The sequence below is a fragment of the Hypanus sabinus genome, chromosome 10 (assembly GCF_030144855.1).
Source record: "Hypanus sabinus isolate sHypSab1 chromosome 10, sHypSab1.hap1, whole genome shotgun sequence".
Taxonomy (NCBI): Eukaryota; Metazoa; Chordata; class Chondrichthyes; order Myliobatiformes; family Dasyatidae; genus Hypanus; species Hypanus sabinus.
In genome coordinates, this window is record NC_082715.1 from 146168374 (window position 1) to 146195295 (window position 26922).

At 42.8% G+C, this 26922-nt stretch overlaps 2 protein-coding genes across 2 annotated transcripts; one reads left to right on the forward strand and one right to left on the reverse strand.

The window, feature by feature from the left end:
* Window positions 1-2313: 2313 nt before the first annotated feature.
* On the reverse strand, window positions 2314-7004 carry LOC132400384 (immunoglobulin lambda-1 light chain-like). The gene is made up of 3 exons (XM_059981329.1): window positions 6893-7004; window positions 6424-6783; window positions 2314-2824 (listed from the first exon to the last, which is right to left on the reverse strand). Exons 1-3 carry the CDS (start codon window positions 6972-6974, stop codon window positions 2490-2492), a joined length of 777 nt encoding a protein of 258 aa, XP_059837312.1. The 5' UTR covers window positions 6975-7004; the 3' UTR covers window positions 2314-2489.
* A 14090-nt stretch (window positions 7005-21094) lies between these two features.
* Window positions 21095-26624, forward strand: LOC132401371 (immunoglobulin lambda-1 light chain-like). The gene is made up of 3 exons (XM_059983498.1): window positions 21095-21153; window positions 21255-21497; window positions 26212-26624. The coding sequence occupies exons 1-3, from the start codon at window positions 21111-21113 to the stop codon at window positions 26526-26528; spliced, it is 603 nt and encodes a 200-aa protein (XP_059839481.1). The 5' UTR covers window positions 21095-21110; the 3' UTR covers window positions 26529-26624.
* The last annotated feature ends 298 nt before the right edge of the window (window positions 26625-26922 follow it).

A 26922-nucleotide genomic window follows, 5' to 3' on the forward strand; every position in this document is an offset into this window, starting at 1 on the left:
CAATGAAGAGGTATATGAAAGTCCAGTGCCGGTTTCCATTAAAACAGGGGAGGCACTTGAAGGTTTAGCGGAGTTACAGGTGAATAAATTCCCAGGGCTGGAAGCGATTTATCCTAGGCTGCTATGGATGGGGGTGGGTGTGAGCGGAAGGAAGGGGATTACTAGGGATCTAGATGAAAGTTTTAATCATTACCTGGTCGCAGTTAAAGTAGCCGATGATCACCTGACCGGGATATGGCAAAAGGGTCTCTTTGTAATAATGACAGTAGGAAAATGCGTGCTAAACACAGACCCTTGAGCCTGTTATTTATGGCTGTGAACCTATTGGTAAGCATTTTAAGTGTCAGATTTCATATTCACTTAGAAAGGTAGGAACGAATCGGTGATATTCATATAAGTCAAGAGAAGATGTCGACTGACCAATCTGTTAGAAAATATTGAAGACATAATAAAGTGTACTGATGAGGACAGGGCAGCAGATTTGGTTCAAAGGTAATACTACATCTTTGGTAAGGTCACGCACGGAGATAACTAAAAAGATAAGCTTCTAGTTGGCAAATTGGATCCAAAATTAAAACGGCAATGGGAGATGGAGGATGATGGTAGAGGTTTGCTTTTGTGGCTGGATGCCTGTGAATAGTAGTGTTCCACAGGGATTGGGCTGGGACTATCTGTGAATGATTTTGATGCGACTGAGAAGGCGTGAACAATATGTTTGTGGATGATGAGAAGGCTGATTGATTTATTGGTGTGGCGAGTGGGTGGTGGTACCCCCAGGCTGCTATGGGGTATTAAATGGCAAATGGAGTTGAATTCTGATAAATATGGTGTGATGCGTTCAATCATGCTATGGGAATATTGAGAAACAGTGACTTAATGCCCAAGTGCAAAGATTTCAGTCCAGGCAGATAAAGAGAGAGCGATAAGAGATTATTCTTATTTGGAACAATCATAACGGGACATACGAAATGCGTCGGTTTTTGCACAAACGACCAGCATAGTCCGAATACGTGTTTGGGGGACGTGGTGATTGTCACGACGCTTCTAGCGCCAGAACAGCGTTCCCACAACTTACTAAACTTAACCAGTATGTCTTTGGAATGTCCTAGGTAACCGGAGCACCCGGGGGAAGCCCACACGTTCACCTGGGGGTGGGGGAGGATGTAAAAACTCCTTACAGACAGAACCACCATCGCTGATCGCTGGTCGCTGCTGCTGTAAAGTTTCACGCTAACTGCTGCGCTACAGAGCGCCCCTAATAATAACCTGGGCAAAAAAGACATATGAGGTGCTAGACTTCATTACAGTATTCGGGGCATCAAATGCAAGAGCAAAGAGGTTCTGCTCCGACATTAAATATTAGGTCACATCCCAGCTAGAGTACAGCATGCAGTTCTGGTTATCGCGAAATAGAACAAATGTGGTAGTGCTGGCGAGGTTGCAGAGAACAGTCGCTAGGATTTTGCTGGAGGTGGAGCATTTTATTTACGCGGAAAATATGGACTGGCTGGGCCTGTTTTCTCTGTAGTAAAGCAGGTTAACGCGACATATAACTGATGAGGTGTGTAGAACTTTGAGAATGTCCCATTTCCCCCGCCTCCACACAATTTTCTCCTCGGCTCTGCGGGAAGGATTGAGTGAAATACAGACAAGTGGCTCCTGGTGCTAGAACTGTGCATTATTCATCAGTCTTCTGAAATATATCCGGGGTAGGAAATAGACAGGGCAGCCAAGGTGTTCTACCCAAACTTCTGAAAAGTTCCGATTGAAAAATATTTACTTCTAATTAATATGACCCGCAGGTCTGGAAAGTCGATCAATGTTGAACGAAATAATTTTGAAACAGAAAAAAACCAAGATGTTATGAGACAGCCCTGTTTGACTCAAATATTGAACAGTGACGGGTTCTATACCGGTGTCAGTAACCACAGCTTTAAATCTAATGTTCTACATGATCTGTGGTGCATTTGACGATAGATTCAATAGAATAGGAGCGAAAGGTTCCACCGAGTGTGAACGCGGACTGGCGGATTCATAGACCAGAGTTCAGGGGGGAAACTCGGAGGGTCAGATGGAGCGCAATGGGCGGTCGAGGTTTGGGTTCGATACCCTACAATTTGATTGCTACCATTTGACTCCACTGACCCCCCGAGTTTACCCAGTAATTTGTTTCTTTTTGTTCCAGATTCCGGCATTGGCAGACTTTGTCTCAGAAATAATTTTAACGCTTTTAAGTATAGCGGCCCTTTGGTTGAGCAATATAAGGGCCAGCCTCGGAACCGCTGAGTTGATTAAAGAATAACAACAACGTAATAGCTCATGAAATGTGATTATATTATACAACGTGAAAGAGGGGCATGCTTATGTCATTAAACATGCTTACAGCGAAAGGTAAAAAAACAAAGAGTCCCGACTTTTGCTCGAGAACGACTGAAAGTATCTATTGAGAATAATGTTTCATCGTCGCCGATGGTAAATTTCCGCGGCCACTAAGATGGCGTACACTCCGATCTCCGGATGCTTCGCTTCAACTGAGACACGAGAGACGCGTGTGTAACCCCGCAAGTGTACTCTTCGTGTGAGTTCCACTCCATGGCGGTCAGGGTAAGGTAACTGCTCAGGCTGTAGGTCTGGTCGCTGCCCTGCACGGCTCGGGATGTCTTAACACCGGCGTTGACTACTGTGCCGTCGGTGCTCCAGGAGACCTCTACCCCTTCAGGGTAAAAATTATCGACTAGGCACACCAGAGTCGCCATCTTTCCTTTAGTGATCTGATCAGACGCCGGCAGGAGAAGGGAGACCTTAGGGCTGGACAATCCTTGGGCTGTAAAAAAAAAAGACATTTAGAGGAACTAGATAATGAGAGTGTTCATTTACAACGGAAAGAAAAAAATTGTGTGAGAGGAGATCCTTAGCAGTTACCAATGTCTCAGGACCGACGGTGGAATATTCTCTAAATAATTTGTTAATGTACCCAAGATTTTGAGAATCAAGTATCACTGATAGAGTTTCCTTGGGGCACGGCCTAGAAATTTTCCAGAAAGTTAACTTTCACTTATATCACCGCATAACCACAGTCTTGTTGAGATTTGCTTTCCGTCATTCGGCCACCATAAATGTAAAATAGTGGACTGTATCGAACGAAGAAATTATAACCAACATATAAAACGTCCGTTACGGTAATTGGGCCGACATTATAGCGCGGGATAAGTGTCCCGCCCTGGTCATTCCATTTAAAGATCTAGTTGAAATTTAAATAAAAATAAAAATCTCATTCCATGTTCACTCTGCCTTCGTTGTGTTTGATGTGCTCCCATAAAAATGCTCCATAGACTATCTTGTCTGGCCTCTGATAAACTAGCTGTCTATTACGAAGATAACACACTTTGTGAATATGATTCTTACATTGGATATTTTCACAAATTTAAGCAACATTTCATCTTTATCACCAAATTCAGAGATCGGCAAGCGAGCACGAGCTCTCAATGCAAGCCGTCTTTCATATCTCCTTAATACTGTGTTCTTACGTCTTTCTGCTTTTTAAAAACACCCCTGTCTACCCACCTAATCCAAATATTTGGGAGTACGTCCCTCTTTGATCACAGTGATGTTCGTCTTGGCTTGGCACTGCACAGAATTGAATTAAATGTATTTTTGGGAATAATATCTGGTTAAACGTTCTGCCGATTTGCTTTCATGCGAATAACATAACCAGACTAACATCCTGGCGCAAGTTCAAATACTATAGGCCATTAATTCAGTGCAGGATTGTGAAAGTGTAGCGGGGTCTATGAACTAAGGATCAGTTTGTACTCTCTTAGACCAGCAGACCATCAGACCCTCGACCCTGCTCCGCCATTCGTTCATGGCTGAGTTAATATCCTTCTCAATCCCATTCTCCTACCGATTCCGCGTAACCTTTGACGCCCTGACTATGCAAGAACCTATCAAGCTCCACTTTAAACATACTAAACAATTTTGCCTCCACAGACGTCTGTGGCAATGAATTCTGTAGAATCAATATCCTCTGGCTCAAAGGATTCATCCTCATCTCTGTTCGAAATTGTCGTCCCTCTTTTCCAAGCCTGCACCCTCTTGGTCTAGATTCAGAATCGAAAGGAAACATCCTCTCCAAATTCACTCTGTCCTTCAATACTCGACAGGTTTCAATGAGATCCCCTGTCATTCTTCTAAACTCCAGCAGGTACAGATCAAGTGCCATCAAACGCTCCTCAAAAGTTATTCCTTTCATTCCCGGCATCATTCTTATGAAACTCTTTTGAACCTTCTCCAATGCAGCACATATTGTTTTTAAGATAAAGGGCCCAAATTTGCTCACAACACTCTCAAGGAGGTCTGAACAATGCTTATAAAGCCTCAGTATTACATTCTTCTTTTTACATTCTAATCAGCTCGAAATGAATACCAACATTGCTTTTCCTTTCTTTACCAACTCAGCGTACAAGTTAACCTTTAGGGGATAATGCAGAAAGACTCCAATGTCGCGTTATACCGCCGATATGTGAAAATTTCCCTCGTTTAGGAAATGGTCAAACGTTTATTCCTTCAATCAAACTGCATGACCATACACTTCCCTCCATTATTTTCCATCTGCCACTTCTTTGCCCATTCTGCCAATCTGTCTACATATCGTTGAGAGACACTGCTTCCTCAATACTACCTGCCCGGCCATCTATTATCGTATAGTCCGCAAACTTGGCCAGAAAACCATCAATTCCGCCATCTAAATCATTGACATATAATGTGACAAGAAGCAGTCCCAACACTGACATCCTGCAGAACGTGACTAGTCACCAGTAGCCAACCAGAACCACCGCACTCTATTCGCACTCCTTACCAGTAAGCCAGTGTTCTATCTCTGCTAGTACCTTTCCTGTAAGTACAGCGGGTTCTTGTCCTGTTAAGCAGTCTCGTCTACGGCATGTTGTCAAAGGCCTTCTGAAAACCCAAGGAAACGATAGCCCTGACTTTCCTTTGTCTATCCCGCCTGTTATTCTCAAAGGATTCCAACAGCGATTCGCAGAAGGAAAGTATGCTGACTTCGGCTTATTTTATCATGTGGCTCTAAGTACCCCGAAACCTTATTCTAAATACTGGACTCCAACATCTTATCAACCACTGAAGAAAGAGTAAAGAGTCTATAATTTCCTTTCTTCTGCCACGCTCCCCATAAAATAAAGGAGAGCCATTTACAATTTTCCAGTTCTCCAGAAGCATTCCAGAATCCAGTGGATCTTGAAAACTCAATTGTAAAGCCGCCACAATCTTTTCAGCTGCCTCCTTCAGAACCCTGGGGTGTAGCCCATTTGGTCCAGGTGAACTATCTAACTTTAGACCTTTCTGCCTCCGTCTCCTTAGTAATAATGAGTATAATCTCTTCTGGCCCCTGACACTCTTGCAGTTCTAGCATTCTGCCGATATCTTCCACAGTAAAGGCTGACGCAAAGTATTTATTAAGTTCAACTGTAATTTATTTACTCCCCCTCCACACCAGCGTAATTTCCAAGCAGTCCAATATCCACTCTCGCCTTTCTTTTACGCTGCGTATATCTGAAAAGAATTCTGGTAACCTCTGTTTATTTTATTCGCGAGCTTACCTTCTTTTTACTTCTTTTTTCTCCTGTGGCTTTTTCAAAGTTTCCTTCTGTTGGGTTTTAAAAGTTTGCGAATCCGCCAATTTAGTACTGATTTCTGCTGTATTTTATGCACTCTATTTTGTTCTTATGCTGTCCTTGACTTTTATTTTGTCGGCCATGGTTGCATTATCCTCCCTTCAGACTACTTTTTCATCTTTGGGATGTATCTAGTGCCTTCCGAACTGTTCCCGAAACTGCTTTTCTCCGTCATTCCTGCTAGTATCCAGTTCCAATCAATTTTGGCATATTCCTCTATCATGTCTCTGTAAATGCTTTTACTTCATTGTAGTACTAATATATCTGATTTGAACTTCTCAAACTGCATGGTAAATTTTATCTCTTGTTACCTGACTCCTTTAAACAAAAAAGTGTATGGACCTCCACGGAGAAATGTGGGAGAACCATGTAGACACTGAAGCTGTGTCTTCTTGCAATGTCTAATATAGGAAAACAAAGTAGGACAGGTCTGGGGGAGGGGGGGGTGGCAGTATGGGGGAAGGAAGAAGGGTAATATTTAAACTTTGCATCTCAGATGGAGTCCCGAATAGAAAGGTCTCAAAGTTAACTATTTTCATTGAATGGTTCGAATGATTAAGACATAACCCATGGCGCTGGAAACCAATCGAGTTCTCATCAAAACAACAAGATTTATATACACGGGATACCTTTAAAAACGTCACCATATTGTAGATATATATGACAAAATATTAATCCACGGTACCAAATATTCAATCCTGCATCTAGCCAACGGATTAAGGTTACTTACACAACAGCGTTAGCTTCGTTCCAGTTCCGAAGATGTATGTGCTGCTGGAGGTTACCCACACACCGCAATAGTAGTTCGCTTGATCTTCTTTTTGAACTCCGGTGATGGTTAAATATCTGGAGTTGAGTGACGAGGAACTTCTACCGGAGAAACGATCTGGAGTACCTGATGCCCTGACTAGATCTTGAGAATCATGGCGCAGGAGATACCGAGGAGGAGCATTTTCAGTCCTTTGCTGGTACCAGGCTATTAAAGCGTTTCCCATGCCGACGCCTTTCACTGTACAGTAAATTTCGACATTTCCTCCCGGTTCAGTAGAAACAGATGGTGGCTGGCTTAGAATAACTTGTGCCTTTGATTCTAAGAGGGAAGACAGGCAATTTTGAAATATCTCAGAATATTTAATATAGTTCTTTAACCTTAGTCACGGTGCGCTCAACAAGGAGGGAAACGCTAACGACAGACTTACCTGAGACCAGAAGTACTATCAGAATGACAGCACCGAGATGCTTACACATGGTGAAGAATGTGATAAACCCAGAACTGCTCATGACACGTCTCGGAAATTAATCGATTATCCGTGTCCTAGTCTCCTTTTATCAGCCTTATGAAGAAGGATCCAAATTTATGCAAATCCTTAACCAAAGGGCAGAACACGATTGGAGCATCTGAACTGGAAGGAGTGACGTTAGTGGGTCATGCACAAGGAGCTATAGAATTCTGAATACGGAATACTCACTTCCTGCTGAGAGGGGCTATACCATATTACATGTTCTAGGATGACAATCAATTGCTAGTTACAAAATCAAATTGTATATTAATAACGAATAAATAAGTCACGTGTTCAAAGCGAATCCAATGTCATGAATTTCAAATAAAATAGTTTTGAATATGCAAACGCTATGTTTGCGCTGTTCGTTCAATCATATGATATTAACAGCGCTGTATTCTATTTTCAATTGCGATTAAGAATATTATGTTCAATTTGAAGAGTTGTGATCAACAGTGCACAACAGGGCAGATTATCTCGGTGGAGATTGAAGCATATTTAATATGTATTTTTGTCTTGCGGGATCAGTCTCATTAACAGAGCAGCTGGGGAGTGGTTTGTTCAGTTGCAGCCCATTCCAGTCTGTTGACGACCTGCACAATACCAACGTAAAAAGTATTTTATTAACTGACTACGGTTTTCTTTGAGCATTCGGGGCAAATGCTATTCCACCGCATTAATTTATCGCTGAAGTAGAGGTACCGAGACGAAAGCACTGCATTCTATACTCAATATTATTATTATTTAAAATCGGTCTAATATTTGTTACTGCAAGTTAACACGGACGAAATATTCTCACTGGGCTGGAAGTGGTTTGCCATATTTTAGTTTCAAAACGAATGCTTGGCTTTTCAAGATAACGGTGATGAGAAATATCTTCACTCAGAAGTTAAATATTTTAGTAATTATCTACCCAAGAGACATGTGGAGGCTTAATCTCTGAATACATTGACGGCAAGGGAAAATTGACAATACGATGTTGAAAGAAAGTTGAAAAATCACATAACCTGGAAAATAAAGATATGGGTTGTATTGGGAACTTCAAATCCATTCAATGGGTGCTCATTGACGCCCCGTATCAATAGCGAAAGTAGTAAACCTCCACCAAATTACCAGCGATCCATTACTTCCCGCTTTTGAGCAATTGTTGCCCCAACTGATCGAAAGGTTTTAGATTTTACGTTGGCCCCAGTAGCTATCCCAGAACCGGACTAGACAAAGTGATCCTCAATACCAGGGGCCCATCCGAGATGAAGTAGAGACCACTGAGTGCAAGTGGCTTTGCGGTATTGTTGATGGAAACTGTGTTCCACCTTGTCCTGAAAACAGTGAAAGGCTGCCATGACTGTGAGATGTGGGCTGAGAGTTGCAGCAGCGTAACAAGTGTAAGTGACAGTTCATGAGAGTTATTGCTATAGCAGTGATCTATGTGCAAAGCACAGAACCGTTTAGGATTATCGTTCACTGCTTATTGGCATTTGTCAATGTGTGTATTCATCACAAGCGTGCACGTGATAACAGCAAATGTTTTCCCAGCAATGGACCTATGTCATCAATCAATGATTTTTATCATTAACACTGTGTCATAAGGTGGGCGCCGGGAGCGGACACAATTGCAAGATACAGACACTGAAGTACTAAGAACTGGACTGAACTAAAGTTTGGGACGGGACGGGACACAGACCAGGAGAGGGGCAGGAACACAGACTTGGGCTAGGACTTTGGCTCGGAAAGCGGGACCAGGGCATGGAACTGGGAACTAGGAGCCTGGGCTTGGACTCCGAGCCAGAGACTGGACCAGAACCTGGGTCTTGACTGGGGCTCGGACCCCGGAATTAGGTTACAGGACGAGACGAGGCTTGGCTGCAGGATTAGGCGGGGCTTGGGTTCTTTGAGGCTTGGTTGTAGGACTAGACATGGAACTCCTGCACAGGACGAGGCACATGGACAGGACAAGAACCCGAAGCCTTGACTCGATCTTGGGACAACTGAACACGGAGCCTTGACCTTGAGAGAACAGGAACACAGAGCCTTGACCTTGAGAGAACAGGAACACAGAGCCTCGTTCTTGAGAGAACAGGAACACGGGCCTCGTTCTTGAGAGAACAGGAACACGGGCCTCGTTCTTGAGAGAACAGGAACACGGGCCTCGTTCTTGAGAGAACAGGAACACGGGCCTCGTTCTTGAGAGAACAGGAACACGGGCCTCGTTCTTGAGAGACAGGAACACGGGCCTCGTTCTTGAGAGAGACAGGAACACAGAGCCTTGGTCTTGAGAGAGACAGGAACACAGAGCCGGGACCCCTCCTTGGGAACAGGACTTGGGGCCGGGACTCGTACACAGAACACAGAGAGACAGTTCTCTACACATGGTAGCGGCAAACGTCCGGACCTACCAAGCGAATGCGTGGACACAGAGATGGTTCCAAATAACGATAGTCAGTTCCTTATCTGGACAGACCAAGGCTCCGGTCTTTCTCCGACGGTGGAACTTGACAGCGATACAGGCAAGGACGCAGGCAAAGGCTTCAGGAGGAAGAGAAAGGTGAAGGGAACAGTCCCGCAAATGATGCTGAACCCAGGAGCTATTTATGTAGCCAGCCCAAAATGAGAATCCGCTGCCTCAATTAGAGCACCCAACAGAACAAGGGGAAACCGGAAAACCTGGAATTAGGAACAATGGACGGGATCGTGAACCGGACTGCAGACTTCACGGACCGGACTATGACAGTAGCTCCCGCGCCCCCCCCCCCCCCTCTATGGGAGCCTCATGGCAACCCAAGTCTTTCCCAGACTATGTCGACACTGGCGGGTGGTAGGGAGGCATTCAACAGTGCAGAACCCAGGGTGGAAGACACAACAGTGTCTGTGTCACTCGGTCTATGCTTTGCTGGACTGTTCTGCCATACAGGGGGCACTAGGAGTGGACCCAAATGCAAGACACAGACACTGAAGTACTGGGAACTGGACTGGACTAGAGTTAGGGTCGGGATAGGACACAGACTAGGAGCTGGGACAGGAACACGGACTGAGGAAACATGAACTAGGAACTAGGAGTTTGGAGTTGGACTTCAAACCAGAGACTGGACAAGGACACAGAACCTAGGTCTTGACTCGGGCTCGGACTCCGGAACTAGGCGAAGACATGACATGGCTATAGGGCTGGACATGGCTTGGGTTCTTCGAGGCTTGGCTGCAGGACTAGACATGGAACTCCTGCACAGGACGAGGCACATGGACAGGACAAGAACACGAAGCCTTGACTCGATCTTGGGACAACTGAACACGGAGCGTTGGTCTTGAGAGAACAGGAACGATGTTGAATAAGGAACGATGGACCAGACTGTGAACCGGAATGCGGTCTTCATGGACCGGACCATGACATACTGATGTTATTGACCTTCGCCAATACTGTCTCATGGTAATCTGGGTGGATTCCTGTGCCAGTGATCCATTTCCCTTCTGCACCTCTACACAGTAGTCGTGAAGAAATAAAGGCTGGCGTTTTATGCTCTTCATTTTCTACATGGTCTACGTTTTATGCATGGATTGCAAATATGAAAATTAAGCACAAAAACAACTGAAGTTATTGAACACTTTCCTCTCTGAGATATAGTGAAATCTCTGAGCACTGCCTTCAGCTGGTGGGAGCTACTCTCAAAACTGAATCCAGAGAATAAGAAAAAAAATGTTAAATCGTTGGTCACGAACACAATATTGAGGGGACAAGATGAAACATGAACAAAATGATCATGGGCTACTCATTCATTAAAGTACTAGCATATATTGATCTTTCTCTACATTTAATTTGTTAAGATAAAGACAGCCGGGAAACAGGGACAACCTGTGCAATGCTCTGGCATCAACAGGACTCATTGTTAATTTCCTAGGTTAATACACTTAAAGGCCACAACAAATAACAGAACATAGTATTATAATTACATAACAGTGGGAACCAAGCAAAACAGCGCTTATATTTTGGTAAAACTAGATTAAGTTTGAATCCATAGAAACAAATGAGGATTTTATTCTGATGCACTTAATTTGTAAAAGCATAAAGTTAGGAAGGTATTTCTAAGAGGTAGGATCTATCTGTGTTTGTATTGCTAAGACTGATCAAGGAATGTAGTCGTACGAATTTAATTTGGTAGTTTGAAGGTATGACCAAGAATCTTGACGAGAGCAAGCGGTGGAAGCTACCTAATGGATTTTAGAATGGTTTTCGACAAGGTCCCTCATGGCGGACTGCTCCAGAAGGAGAATCACAAGGGATCGGGGGTTCAATTGCCAGGTGCATAATGAAGTGGCTTGGTGGAAGGCAGTAGAGGCTAGTAGCGGAGGATTGGTTTTCAGTTTGGAGGCGTGTGACAATTAGTATGACGCAGGGATCGGCACTGGGTCCCCTGTTGTGTGTTTATATATATTATTGATGTGGATGAGAATCCAGGTGGCAAGATTATTACAATGAAAGATGACACTAAAATTCATGGCATGGTAGATAATGAAGTAGGTTGCCTAATTTAACAGCATGGTGTATTTTAACTGGAATGGCGAGCAAATGAATGGCAGATGGAAGTTAACTCAGAGAAGAGAAATGTGATACATTTTGAAAAGTTATTCCAGGTCGGAACTTAGAGCCCAGAGGAGTGGTGGTGAACGGGAAGACGTGCAGTGCAAGAACAGATCCCTGAGAGTCACGAAACAGATAAACTAGTTGGTGATGTCGTCCTGAGGCATGCTTGCCTTCTTCGGGTGGGGCACTTGAGCACAACAGTTCAGATGTCATATAACATCTGGAATATTGTGTGCGTTTCCGTTCACCATACAATAAGTATTCAATGGTAAGAGTATAACAGAGAAGAAGGGAAGTTGCTAGGACTGGAGGGCTTGAGTTAGGGACTGACTAGTTTGGGACTATTTTCCCTGGAGCGAAGGATACTAAGTGTGACCCTCCAAACGGCTATAAAATAATGAAGGGCATTCATAAGGTGGATGGTCAGTCGTTTTCCCAGGATAGGGGAGCCTAAAACTAGAATACAGAGGTACAACATAAGAGGGGGAAAAGGGGATCTGAAGGGCAAGATTATTACACAGAATGTGATAGATACATGGAACAAGCTGACAGACTAATTGATAGAGGATGGTACAATTACAACGATTAAGGAACACTTGAACAGGTTCGTGGATTTATTTAGAGCGAGGTGGGCCAAATGCAAGCAAGTAGAGACAGGTCAAATTTGGGCTGTTTTGTTTCCCAACTGTACCCATTGTTGCAATGTGCGTAGGGAGGCGACCCAAGCGCAAGACACAGGCACGGAGACGGATTTGGACATGACTTGGACATGCAGCCAGAACTTGGACTTCACCTGGACACGAAACCTTAACTGGACACAGAGCCTTGGCTTGGACGGAACTCGGAGCTTGAAACTAGACTTGGACTCGAGTGGAACACAGAGAGCAGAATACTCAACTCTGAGTAGCAGCAAACGGCCGGACCTACTCAGCTGGAAACGAGATGACTAAACCAAAAAAAACGACAGGCCGCTCGTATCCCGGCTCAGAGCAGCGCAAAACAGCTGGACACGAGACTCGCGATTCGACCCAGGAACTGCCGACGTCAGGCCCTCGGCTCGACACAGGAACTGCCGACAACAGGCTGTTGACTTGACCCAGGAATAGCGGATGACAGGCTCTCGACTGGACCCAGGAATAGCGGATGACAGGCTCTCGACTGGACCCATTCTCGGCAGCTCGGAACCCTGCTGAGGTGACGAACCAGGCGCGAGTAGATCTAAGCTCGAGATATACACTGCCGGTTCGAAGGAGGAGCAGCTGACCTAATCAAGGAGCCCAGTGAAACACGGGGAAAAGGAAATTAACTGAAATGAGTAGCTAATGGATACGTCTATTTAATCCATGCTGTTGAATCTTGTGAATCACGTTGTTAACTCTGGATTATTTTTTAAAAGCCACTGGTTTATGGGGCCATTTTGATCATTATTTCTTGGAGATTAGTAGAACGAAAACCATCCTTCTGAAGAATATTAAGTTCCAAGAGAACGTGACAGAAAAGTTGCGTTGAGGATGTGATCCTCTTGGTAGAATTAAGAACAAATGGACAACTGCAAGAAGGCGAGGACGAATTTCTTCACACCTCACATAGCGAAATTCGAATTCTCTAGCCTTGAGAATTGTGGAGGCGTAATCAATGTCTTTATTCAAAGCCAAAGTGAATCTTTGGCGTCGGCCAGACAGTCTATAAAGGAAGAGGCTGAAAAGTAGATGCGAGGCAAAGCTCGATCATCCATGACCTTCCTGGACATTAGAATGGGTTCGATGGACGAGATTTTCCGCCTACAGCGGCTTGCGTTCTGTTCTTATATTTGTCAGTTTTGCATTGATTTGAAAAGACAGGATTGAAGTAAAATATATTCCAACATAGCTTAGCAGGTCTGTACTCACGTCATATTTTTTTTTTTGTTCGGATGCTTATGGTACTTTATTAGACTTTATAAAGTCTTATTCGCAATTAACAGCATACGAACATAAATAGACTGGAATAGCGCTGTAGGACCGTAGTAACCCCCAATTACACTGCCCATTCCTGCCTCAAATTAAATCATATTTTACTCGATCACTTGCTTGTTTTCTTGCTGATCCTTATATCGATTATCCCCACTGTGTTCCAAACCACTGATTGCACCCACTGACGGATTAACCTCAGCTCTTTGAGCGAGAAAATTTGAAATAATCGATACAAAGGGATACTCTGATTTTCCGCTTCTAAAATAGTGGATCTTATCCCGGGAGCACTCTCTCTCGTTCTGGATTTAACAGCAAAAGGAAAGGTCTTCTAAAATTCATGTTATTCACCTAATTTTTATTTGCTTGTCGCAATAAAATCATCTCACATTTTGCTGAAATCCGGTAACGTCATATCAGTCTTCTTAATGTCTGATAATCGGACTGCACTACATAAGTACACCAGTATCATGATGCGTTATTAATTTCAAAGCATGTATAAACTATCCTGGATAAAGAAAAACAAACAGCAATCAGTATTCCATGTGTACTGTATTCTCGGGAGCACCCTGTACAATTTCAGCAACACCTTGGAATAATTGTCAATATACCTAATGGAACATGAAATAATATCAACCAAATTAATACTGGCCACACATTTTAATTCCACGTCCCATTCCCATTCTGATATGTCTATCCATGGCCTCCTCTACTGTCACACTCAGGTTGGAGGAACAACACCTTATATACCGGCTGGATAGCCTGCAACGTGATGGCATGAACATTGACTTCTCTAACTTCCGTTAATGCCCCTCCTCCCCTTCTTACCCCATCCCTGATATATTTAGTTTTTCCCCCTCCTCTTTTCTCTCTCTCTCTCTCTGCCCATCATTCTGACTGTTCTCCATCTCCCTCTGGTGCTTCCTTCCCCCTTTCTATCTTCCTAGGCCTCCCGTCCCATGATCATTTCCATTCTCGAGCTCTGTATCCCTTTTGCCAATCATCTTTCCAGCTCTTAGCTTCATCCCACCCCCTCCGGTCTTCTATCATTTCGCATTTCCCTCTCCCCCTCCTACTTTCAAATATCTCTTATCTTTCCTTTCAGATAGTCCTGACGAAGGGTCTTGGCCCGAAACATCGACAGTGCTTCTCCCTATAGATGCTGCCTGGCCTGCGGTGTTCCACCAGCATTTTGTGTGCGTTGCTTAAATTTGCAACATCTGGGAAGATGTCGGAATATCGACTTTTAAATTTTGAATGTCACGACTTCATATTCAATTCTGCAACATCGCAAAATCGATCCTATCTGCTATGTAAAGCTAACTTCTCTAGATTTGAAATACAGAAGGAATGGATGCCTTAATGCGTGTGAAAGGTGAAACAATTCCTAAGATCGCTAACTTCAAATGATAGCATTGATATTCACTCCTCAGAAGCTGTTCCTTCTGCTGAGCGTTTTTGGTTCCGGGATCCACTATATTCTGATTCAGATTTTCAACTTGAGTTATGTTTTATGCAGAAACGGATATATACCTGGAGCGCACAGAAACGGGATTTAGGCCAAGTCAGGGCACAAGCAATGTGGATTTATTTGACCATAAGGTTGGGAGTTTAGAGTGGCAGGCGTATTAGAAACCAATGATAAACATCTGACAAACAACTGACAAATATTAGAACAGAACGCAAGCAGCAGGAGGCGGAAAATCTCGTCCATCGAACCCATTCTAATATCCAGGAAGATCATGGATGATCGAGCTTTGTCTCGCCTCTACTTTTCAGCCTCTTCTTTTATAGACTGTCTCGACGACGCCAGAGGTATTATCAGAAACATCAGAAGGGTGAAGGAGGGGTTAGGAGTCGCAATATATCAAATGTTGCCAATTTCATTAGTTCCATTATATCCTCTAAGAATCTGTTAAGGTAATTCTCCTCCGTTTCCAGTAACCATGTTAATTAATTATTAGATAAGGTGCTTTTTTCCACCACACCTGTATATTCACATTGCACTTTACTGTCTTCTCCTCAGAACCCACAATACAAACAATTTGGATGTGCTGCATTTGGTCTCCGTATACAGATCATTGACGTAAATTATGAACAGCAGTGGCGGTAGCTCTGAAACTGCATGAATACCACGTTTCCCCAAGTCAAACGAGCACTTAACCCTTAGTCCCTCTCAATATATTTCCTATAATGCAGTGATTCTTTTAAAATCTCGAGTATTCACCCGTTGTTATGCTTCCATTCGAAGGCCTTCTGGAAGCCCAAGAAAAGTTGGCTAAAAATTCGTACTCTTCTCAAAAAAGTATTGACAATTATTCTTGGATTTTTATATTGACAACTTACTGATCACGCTAACGTACCGTCTGCTGTAAATATAATAATTTTTATGCAGACCTGACGTGTATTTCCTTCAGGGTAAAAAAGTTGAGAAAGGCTGCTCTAGAGAGTTTAGGTATTTTCTGTTTAACCTGTCCACATAGAATTATCCACTACGTCCAGATGCAAAACGAACGAATCCTTTTCATGTCAACGCATTCGCATCCATCCTTTGAAAGGGATTCAGAACCTGTTCCAATTGAGCGCCTCGATAGTCTAACAGTTAGAGCGACACTCTCACAGCTCGCGGTAGTGGAGTTCGGAATTCAATCTCGACGTCCTCTGTAAAGAATGTGTATCTTCCTCTACGTGAACGCGTGGGTTTCCACCAGGTGCTACGGTATTCCCCCACTTTCCAAAGATTCATATTATAATTTGCCCTGCGATTAGTCTAGGATTAACAGGTAGGTTGCCTGGCTTTGCGGCTTATTGGGTCGGAAGGGCATGTTAATACATAAAAAATAAATAAAAATTTCAGGTGCTGTCTTGCTAACATGGGGTGTGCGTGCACTATTGATTTATTTACCAATATAATCAAAGCCTCTTGCTTTAATTTATTGTTTTAATCGATTGCTTTAACTTTCATTTCATGTAGATGGTTAGAAACGACAAAAGGGACCGCAGGGCCTGCTTCTATAGCTTTCTAACTGGCTTTGAGGCTGTCCGTGAACTTCAGTATTGAATGCTATTTACGTACAAACGTTTGTATTTTTATTGCCTGCACGATTTGTTTTTTTTTAAATGCACAACGGGTGTTCAACGGTTTTCCTTTTTAATGGGTTCTATTTTCCTAGAGCAAGGGGTTTAGATGGGGTAGAGTTTGTTAGGTGTGTTCAGGAAGGTTTCTTGACACAATATGTAGATGAACCTACAAGAGGAGAGGCTGTACTTGATTTGGTATTGGGAAATAAGCCTGGTCATGTGTCAGATCTCTCAGTGGCAGAGGATTTTGGAGATAGTGATCATAATTCTATCTCCTTTACAAAAGCATTGGAGAAAACAAATAAGTTAGAAAAACGTTTAATTGGAGTAAGAGGAATTATGAGGCTATCAGGCTCATCAGGCAGGAAATTGGAAGCTTAAATTGGAAACTGATGTTCTCAGAGAAAAGTTCGGAAGAAATGTGGCATATGTTCAGGGGATATTTGTGTGGAGTTCTGCATGGGTACGTTCCAATGAGACAGGGAAGTTATGGTAGGGTAGAGGAACAGTGGTGTACAAAGGCTGCAATAAATCTAGTCAAGAAGAAAAGAAAAGCTTACAAAAGGTTCAGAGAGCTAGGAAATGTCATAGATCTAGAAGATTATAAGACTAATAGGAAGAAACTTAAAAGACAAATCAGAAGAACCAGAAGAGGTAATGAGAAGGCCTTGGCGGGCAGGATAAAGGAAAATCCCAAGAAAATCCTCTAACTCTTCACATACTTGTACTCTTCACATTCTACGAGTATGTGAAGAGTAAGAGAATAAGACGTGAAAGAATAGGACCCATCAAGTGTGACAGTGGGAAAGTGTGCAGGGAACCGGAGGAAAAAACAGAGGTACTTAATGTATACTTTACTTCAGTATTCACTATGGAAAAAGATCTCATTGTAGTGATGACTTGCAGCAGACTGTAAAGCTTGAGCATGTAGATAGTAAGAAAGAGGATGTACTGGAGCTTTTGGAAAGCACCAAGTTGGATAAGTCGACGGGACCAGATGAAATGTACCCCAATCTACTGTGGGAAATGAGGGAGGAGATTGCTGAGTCTCTGGCGCTGATCTTTACATCATCAAAGGGGACGGGAGAGATTCTGGAGGATTGAAGAGTTGCCGATGTTGTTCCTTTATTCAAGAAATGTAGTGGAGATAGCCCAGTGAGTCTTACCTCAATGGTCGGTAAGTTGATGGAGAAGATCCTGAGAGGTTTTATGAACATTTGGAGAGGTATAATATGACTAGGAAAAGTCAGCATGGCTTTGTCAAGGGGAGGTGGTACCTTACGAGACTGATTGAATTTTTTGAGGATGTGACTAAACACATTGATGAAAGAAGAGTAGTAGATGTAGTGTATATAGATTTCAGCAAGGTATTTGATAAGGTACCCCATGCAAGGCTTATTGAAAAAGTAAGGAGGCATGGGATCCAAGAAGACATTGCCTTGTGGATCCAGAACTGGCTTGCCTACAGAAGGCAAAGAGTGGTTGTAGACGGGTCATAGAGGTGCCTCAAGAATCTGATCTCGGACCCTTACTCTTCGTAATTTTTATCAATGATCTGAAGGGATGGGTTAGTCAGTGTATAGTGGATAGTGTTGTGGATAGTGTGGAGGGCTGTCAGAGGTTACAGCGGGACATTGATAGGATGCAAAACTGGGCTGAGAAATAGCAGATGGAGTTAATCCCAAATAAGTGTGAGGTGGTTCGTTTTGGTAGGTCAAAAATGATGGCAGATTTTAGTGTTAATGGTAAGACTCTCGGCCTTGTGGAGAATCAGAGGGTTCTTGGGGTTCGAGTCCATAGGACGCTCAAAGCAGCTGAGCAGGTTGACTCTGTGGTTAAGAAGGCATACGGTGAAGGCATAAGAAGGCCTTCATCAATCATGGAATTAAATTTAGGAGCCGAAAGGTAATGTTGCAGTTATATAGGACCCTGGTTGGACCCCACTTGGAGTACTGTGCTCAGTTCCGGTCGCCACACTCGAGGAAGGATGTGGAAGCCATAGAAAGGGTGCAGAAGAGATGTAGAAGAATGTTGCCTGGATTGTGGAGCATGCCTTATGAGAATAGATTGACTGAACTCGGTTCTTTCTCCCTGGAGCACCGGAGGATGAGAGGCGACCTGATAGAGTTGTATAAGATGATGAGAGGCATTGATCGTGTGGATAGTCAGAGGCTTTTTCCCCCAGGGCTGAAATGGTTGCCACAAGTGGACACAGGTTTAAGGTGCTGGGGAGTAGGTACAGAGGAGATGTCAGGGGGAAGTTTTTTGTGCAGAGAGTCGTGAGTGCGTGGAATGTGCTGCTGGGAACGGTGGCGGAGGCTGATACGATAGGGTCTTTTAAGAGACTTTTGGATAGGTACATGGAGCTTAGAAAAGTACAGGGCTATAGGGAAGCCTAGGAGTTTCTAAGGTAGGGACATATTCGACACAACTTTGTGGGCCGAAGGGCCTCTATTGTGCAGTAGGTTTTCTATGTTTCTATGCTTCTATTGGATCTCTTTGTTTTGTGGCTGCTTGTCAGGAAATGGATATCAATGTTGTATATAGTAAACGCTGATCATCAAAATACTTTGAACTTTGGAAGTTCAAATGCTCTGGTCCTTCTCGTGTTGTTGAGGATGATTATGTTCGGGCCCCTGCAATTTCTGCAATTACCTCTCATAGAGTTCAAGGGAACACTGTGTTAAACCTGAGGATTTATCCTCCATAATTTGCCTCAAGATAACAAACACCTCTTCTTCTGAAATCTGCATTGGGTCCACGACCTCGCTTTCGTTTTGCCTCATTTCTATAGGTTTTGTGTCCGTCTCTGGAGTGAATAGAGTTGCAACAAAAATAAAGATTGAAGGTCTCCCCATCTCTTCTGGCTCCACGCACAGATTAGCATTCTGATCTTCCAGAGGACCAGTTTTGTCCCTTGCAATCCTTTTCTCATAATATATCCGTAGAAGCCTCACTCACTTTACAAACCTCAGACCTTCTTATGGCTTCCTGACTTCTTTCTTAAGTGTTCTTTTGCATTTCACTTACTCCAGATGTGCCTCATTGGTTCCTACCTGCCTATAGCTGCGATGATCTTCCTTTTTCTCCTTCGCTAGGGCCTCAATATCTCTTGGTAACAGAGGTTCCCTGAACTTGTTATCTTTAATATTCAAGATTTTTACTCTCAAATTTCAACTTTTGAAGGCCTCCTACTTACCAGGTACACATTTACCAGAAGACGGCCTGACCCAATCCACATTTTCCAGATCCTTTCTGATACCATCAAAATTGACCTTTTTCCAATTTAGATAGACATAACCAACAAACTGTAAAGATGCGAATAAGAGGAAGTAAAAAGAAACCGATGTATGCAGTGGATGTCACCTTGCATTCAATCGTTGATTGCCATGAGTTATTCCCCATTAACAGTGAATCAATAGTCTAAGTTACTTTAACGAGGAAATAGACTGGCGTCAATAATATTTGTATGCAGAGTTTTCCGTGGTTTACAGCTCTGTGTATTTCAATTATTTACCTTGTATTTTACAGTCTTTTTTCCCAACACCATCTCCTGCAAAGTATTCCACGATCAAGTTATGCAGAGTTATTCTTTATTGGCGCCTTGCTTCGCCTGTTACTTACGTTAGTGTCTTACGGGTACAAATAATTATGCCATAAATATTTCGCCTTATATTTAAATTTATAATAAAGGACAATTCAGAAAGTAAATGTCTTTGTCAAGCTTACCCTCAAAGCCCTTCTCTGAGCGAATCACTTTTTAACTAGTCCCTTAGCTAACATAAGTATTTGTGTCTTGACAATATTACGAATCCGAATATATGCTGTGTGCCTGGCAACCTAGTTAAAGTAATAAACACAAATGCATGATCAATATATTTGATTCTGTAGGTTAAATCACCTGTTGTCATCACCGAATACAGTATAGTATTTTCAGCAGGTCGTATATTTTTGATTTATTCTGTTACTTTCTCGCTTACTCGTGGCGCTTGGAAACATCTCAAAATAACTGAGACATTCAAGCATTTTTGGATTTTTCGTTAAAAATCTACTTAATTGTAACGATCACGCATGATCACAGTGTGCGGTACAGACAGCTGGAGCTAATGGATAGGTCCCTTTATTGAAGGATATCGGGGTCGTTGCAAAGTTAGTAAGGTGATTTAGACTGGCACGTGTAAAAGGGAGGCTAGAAATTTATACAGATTAATTGATTTGTAGCATGGAGTTCTTGAGGTGTTTATGCAGTTACAGATGCAAGTTAGTGAAGCTACTTCTGAAGAACTCCACGTATAACGTGCAAAATTACTGTCGGTTTGTCAGTCAATGCCGCCATTTGCATCTGGGAAATCATACGAGATGGCAACCTGAATACAGCTGCTCAATTACGTCTCGTAATATCAGGGTTAATTTGCATAAATGTAGAGCACATAATCACGTGGTCCTCTTCGTTGCACTGATAAGGCAAGGAGAGCCGGCCAGCGATATATTCTGGCTGCAAACCGTCATATACCAGAACGCATCCGAGTTCACGATGTCCGGGAGGGTGGGTGTCATCTTGATAATTTGCGCAGCCTGTAAGTACCTAATAAAAGTTATTTGGATTTTCCGAGCGCTTTCATGTTACAGAAAATTAATCACATGAAGCCTGCCATCTAATATTGTTTTATTTTTCTAGATTCAAATGCAGAGATCACATTAAATCAGGAGGGATCGCTGTCCGTTCAGCCGAGAGGAACTGTGAAGATCGGCTGTAGAGTGTCGGGCGCCAACTTGGGAAATGATGACATAGGATGGTATCAGCAGAAACCTGATGGCGCTCCCCGATTTCTCCTCTATCATGATCTCAGCCGGGACGTAAAGGGTACTGGCAGTCCCGATAGATTCTCTGGAAGCTCTCAGTCTTCGAGCAACGCCTCATTTTAAACTATTAGCAATGTTCAACCGGAGGACGACGCCGATTACTACTGTGGCTGGTGGAAGTCAAGCGCGTTGCACTTCGGCGGAGGCACCAAGTTGACTGTAACAGTAAGCAGCGCTTATTGTATTTGGTGCAGTTGAATTTCTTTATTATTTAATGGATCCTATTTTTAAAAGTCATGAAGTCAATTCGATTATTGGTGCAACTATTAGGTGAAGATGGCACTTAGAATTTAAACTATTTTGTGATTTTATTTGGTTGGTACGGTGGAGATACGTCTCTACCAAAGGAGGAATAATGCGTTTCTTCCCTCTGCTAGCCTGCACGTTACCCTTGAGCAAGGTATATTACCGACTCAGCTCCCTGATCAGGGTTACGTGAAGCCATGAGTGCAAGTGGTGGATGGACGTATAATCAGAATTTCTGATTATGCGACCACTGACGCCAGACAGATAATCTCTTGGCTTGTGAAGATACTGCCAAGAAGAAGGGGCAATGGTAAACTACTTCTGTAGAAATATTTGCCAAGAGCAATCATGATCAAGGATAAGACCATGATTGCCCATGACATACAGCATTGCACATAATGCCGATGATGCGTTTGCCTGCATTACGCAGCATTCTGGGAGTAAAAGCTTTATTTTCTATTAGTCTCACGTTTCATGCAGAAGCTGTCAACAGAATAATTTGCAGCTCTTAATAATATCAAAGCATCGCACATGGCAAAATGAGAAAATATTTAAGTTAGGGACATGAGGAACTTCTAGCAGGAAAAGTAATTTTAGATAAAATATTTAAGTGATGCGTGTTAATTTTAGGGAATTCCTTGAATCCTCAAAGCACAAGAGGCTCTGTGAATTTGTGTTATTTTCGGGGAAGGGGACAGTTAGTGGTGGAAAGAAGAGGCTGTTTGATTCAATGAAATTGAAAGGGATAGCGAGAACAGATGCTACCTGGCTTGCTGAGATTCTCCAGTGGTTTGTGTATGTGCCACTGTAGTTAGAGCAGGGGAGGTACCCTAGGATAAGGGGATATCCACCAATTCCTGTCCGGCTGAGAATTAGAGTCCGGCAACCAAAATCTCCCCCAAATCTCCCAAACCAATTCAGAACTTAAGGATGAATTTCGAACGCTCGAAATTCATGTCGGCTTTGCATCAGATTTTAACATAAGAAAGGGAGTCAATGACTTAATTCCATCAGTAGAAAAGAGGCAGAACTCTTTCGGAATAATCTAACACCAGCATATGTTCATTAATTTTAAGCATAAGACTACTGAGATTTATTTCTTGCAACTTAATTCCATCTATACCTACTTTAACATAACACTGGATACCATGGTTAGTTTGAAATCAACACCTACAGTTAAACACTGAGCACTGATGGAAGTAAGTACATTATTGTTACAAAATGGTTTGAAGCGAACAATTGCAAGTTTCTATCATGTATTCGGATGATGAACACAGAAACCATTGACTTTCCACGGAGCTTTCTATCATCTTACCATAGAGTCCTGCGGTATGGTTGTCATAAACAATGCAAACATTGAAAAGCTTACATGACGCGAATTTTCTTTGTTGTTGCGTTAATATTAATCAAAATAGCCTGCACGAACATTAAATTATTTGCATTAAGGCAATGTACATTTGTAGCAATCATTCAGCAGTTATCTTGAAAGGGCAAGCTCCCGGATTTGGGCTATTTTTGCAGACATTGACTGCTGCATTGGGTTTTCATGGCTGCCACCTCCTCCCTCTGCTTTGTATGATCAGAATGGGTTTCTCAAGTAATCAATGCCACAGGGTTCAGGTTACATTCCCTATATTTACACGGCACCGTTTCTGACCTGGGAGTATTTGACCGAGTTGTGCGGAGGGAGATTTAGTTTGCATCTGAATCTTGAGGTACTTTGCTAAAAATGTTTCATGCGACACAGAAGAAGTTAGTGCATGAATAAAATACAGAGTAAAGCCAATTAACTACCCTCCATTATTAGCTCTCCATATTTGCAAGAACTAAAATTCATTCCCGTACGTTCTCTTCTCAAACCTCCAAGGAAACGAGTATGATGAGTTAAAAACAACTTCATTTCACATAATATCCTGATAAATACTGGTAAGGCCGGGATATCACGAGTTAGATAGAAAGAAACGCTCCTAGACTGCCCGTCCGTTCGTATCAATCCTCAACAGGTTATGGGAATTCTGCAGTAGCACCGGACACTGAAACTATATATAGAATTTAGTTAAGTGCTTCACTGTTTCATCTCCAGCCTCAGAATCAATCTCCTTTTAGGACATGAGGCTTGGCAAGCGATTGAAGGAGCGCTTTGGGACCAGTCATCATGAATCTATTAGTTTATAAAGTATTTTTGAAAAAAAAACAGATGTGAGCAGTTCACAGGGATCAAAGTAAAATTTGATGGGATTGGGCCGGGACTCTTCAAGAATTGATTCGGAGAAGCCATTAGCAGGTACAGTGAAGTTCGGCAAGTCTGAGGCTTTTGAAAGTGACATACGGAGAATTCAGGACAAATATATTCCTGTCAGAGTATTGAGGTTCTGCCCAGGACACAGAAAAGGCGATGTGAAGCCAATTGGATCAAGCAAAAGCTGTTGGGAAAATAAAGAATTTAGGAATCCAGTTAATGAAGAAAATAGGAGCAAATTTGGACAGATCATTAGCAGATAAGTTGATCCGAAGAGATTGTTTAAATATATTAAGAGCAGAAAGGCAGCTAAGGAGAGAAAAGGTCCACGTAAGGATTCGTTTGATCGTCGATATGTGGAGCCTCAGAATACTGACATGGAATGAAATGAATACTTACAATGTATAGTTCTTTAACATGGAGAAGTCATAGAAGCGAGGAAATTCAGCGACGAATAATGCGACGTCCTGAAGCATAATGATATTATGGAAAATGGACTGTTCACGGTTTTGAGGAGCGTAACAGTTGATAAATCTCAGGACTTTGCTCTCTGTACCCTTAATCATGTAGAAAGCTTGGAAATAAGTTGCTGAGATCTTTGCAGAGACTTTTGTATCTTTGTTAGCCACACGCATGTTTTCAGAAATCTAAAGTTTGGCTAATGTATTATTTTTACTTGAGAAACTGCACGGATAAGCTAAGGAACTACAAACCGGCGACCCTAACATTACTCGAGGGGTACTACAGGTGATTCTGCGAGACAAGCTCTATATACATTTGGAAAGGCAAAAAATTAGGAATGGTCAGCATGATTTTGTGTGTGAGAAATCACGTTTCCGAAACTTATTTCGCTGTATTGAAAAGGTGACCAAAACAATTGACGTGGGCAGTGCTGTAGTTGCTGACCACATGGAATGGACGCCGTGAATTATAATGAACGACTGGGATAAACCGGGATTGCTGTCCTTTCAACGCAAAGGGGCTGAAGAGTGACATTAGAAGAATATTAAATCGTGACGAGAATACATAGGGTGAACGGTGAACGTCTAAATAACCCCTCCCAGACTTCCAGACGGGTATAGGTATCGCTTTTAACCGACGTTTCGATGACAAACTCTGCCATCTTCATGAAGTGTCGGTTAAAATGGATACCGGTACCCGGCAGGAAACCCGAGAAGGGTGTACTCGTCATATACGCCGGGGAAGCACCAGATCCTTTTTGGTCAAAGTCTATTTCCCATCGTCACGGTGCTTAATACTAGAGGGCATGGGTTTAAGAAGACGGAGGAAAATTAAAGGATAAGTGTTTTTTTCGCAAAGGTGGTGGTTAAATGGCAACACGTGCCAGATGAAACGATAAGTTTTGCAACAGTTACGAAGCTTAAAATACGTTTAGAGATGTACACGGATAGGTAATGTTTAATGAGATACAGAGCAAATGCAGGTGGTGGGTCCAGCTCAAGAAGACGCCTTACTCGGTATCGACGAAGTCGGAGAAGAACTTGTTTTCTTGTTGTATAACTGTGACTCCAAGATGTGGCTCGTGTTTCTATAGGGTGTTGATCGCCATAGAGTTGTAAATGTGTTTATGGATCAGTTATTGCATCAGTGGCTCTTAACTCCGGATTGCACAGCAGAGGGAGATTGTTCGAAAGTTTCCATTTCTGCGTTCATCGCATGGGATGGGGAGAGAGCTGAAGCTGGAAAGTGTATGTGATGCCGCGCGAACTTGGAAGTGTGCGAATAGCGCTCCATGTTTACTCAGGTATCCTGGGTGATTTATTTAAGACCCTTGCAGCAGAGCGACCCCCAGTCTTCTTGTATCGTCATGCATTTAGATCATGACATCTCTCTGTGAAGACCGCGAGGTAGCAGCTCTGCAGCGGATAAAGTGAATCACTCTCAGATATATGGACATTCGTTGACGTGGACAAAAATATTAGGAATTGTAACTGGAACTGCGCAGCCTATTCTAGTGTGGGAGCGTGTCAGTAATTCAGCAATTGCAGTGCAGCTATGTAATTGAAATATTACTGAGTAAGAAACATTTTCCTCTTGAAATAACCTCACAGGTCGTATTCAGTCACCGCACCAACCTGATGCCGATGGGTGAACACGCATTCGCCACCGTTGTACAATGTCAATCTATTTTTTCCCACTCGTCTTCTGTGTTGGACTTGAACACTCAATTTGCCATCTGAGAGGCCGCACGTCAAGCCACTAAGTACTAAATGATTCAGATACGATTTGTTATCGTTCTTTAATATGGACTTTTTTTTCATTCCAGGTGGAAAGTTGACCCGTCCTACGATTACTCTTCTTCCACCCGCGTCAAAACAGATCACCGTAGGACAGAGGGCGACTCTGGTGTGTCTGGTCAATAATTTTTCCCCTAGATCGGCGGAGGGTTCCTGGGAAATGGACGGCAATGCCGTGAAGGCTGGTGTCCTGACAACTCGAACCGTCCAGAATAGCGACCTCAAAAGTTATCTCACCCTGACCGCCTCGGAGTGGAACTCACACGAGGAGTACACTTGCGGGGTGACACACCAGTCTCTCGGGTCTCCACTGAAGCGAAGCATTCAGAAATCGGGCTGTACGTAAGAGAGAGCCGGCAGGCTGGGTGCGTGGTGTTACTTGTGGTCGGGGACAGCAGCGTTCTATGATTGTTTCCTTTCTATTGGCGAGCGGCTTTCGAAAAGTAGAACTTCAACAATATTTACATTTCAAGAAAATAATCACTTTGGAGTCATAGAATCTTTTGTTTAAATAAAATAAAATATAATATAATATTTTTCTTCTGGCAACCTGTATATTTTGTATGTCAACAGTTGAGCATAAACAGTGGAGGGGCGCCTGTAAATCCCTAAGTACATTGAGATCACGAACGCCATCTTTTAACATAGAAACATAGAAAAAGCTACAGCACAATACAGGCCTTTCGGTCCACAAAGCTGTGACGAACATGTCTTCACCTTAGAAATTACCGAGGGTTATC

Coding starts and splice junctions, on each gene's coding strand:
- LOC132400384 (XM_059981329.1), bottom strand. CDS start 6,974: ATGAGCAGTTCTGGGTTTATCACATTCTTCACCATGTGTAAGCATCTC. Junction 6,784..6,892: donor GATAGTACTTCTGGTCTCAG/GTAAGTCTGTCG, acceptor CTTCCCTCTTAG/AATCAAAGGCACAAGTTATT. Junction 2,825..6,423: donor AACGAAGCTAACGCTGTTGT/GTAAGTAACCTT, acceptor TTTTTTTTACAG/CCCAAGGATTGTCCAGCCCT.
- LOC132401371 (XM_059983498.1), top strand. CDS start 21,111: ATGTCCGGGAGGGTGGGTGTCATCTTGATAATTTGCGCAGCCT. Junction 21,154..21,254: donor CTTGATAATTTGCGCAGCCT/GTAAGTACCTAA, acceptor TTATTTTTCTAG/ATTCAAATGCAGAGATCACA. Junction 21,498..26,211: donor GTCTTCGAGCAACGCCTCAT/TTTAAACTATTA, acceptor TTTTCATTCCAG/GTGGAAAGTTGACCCGTCCT.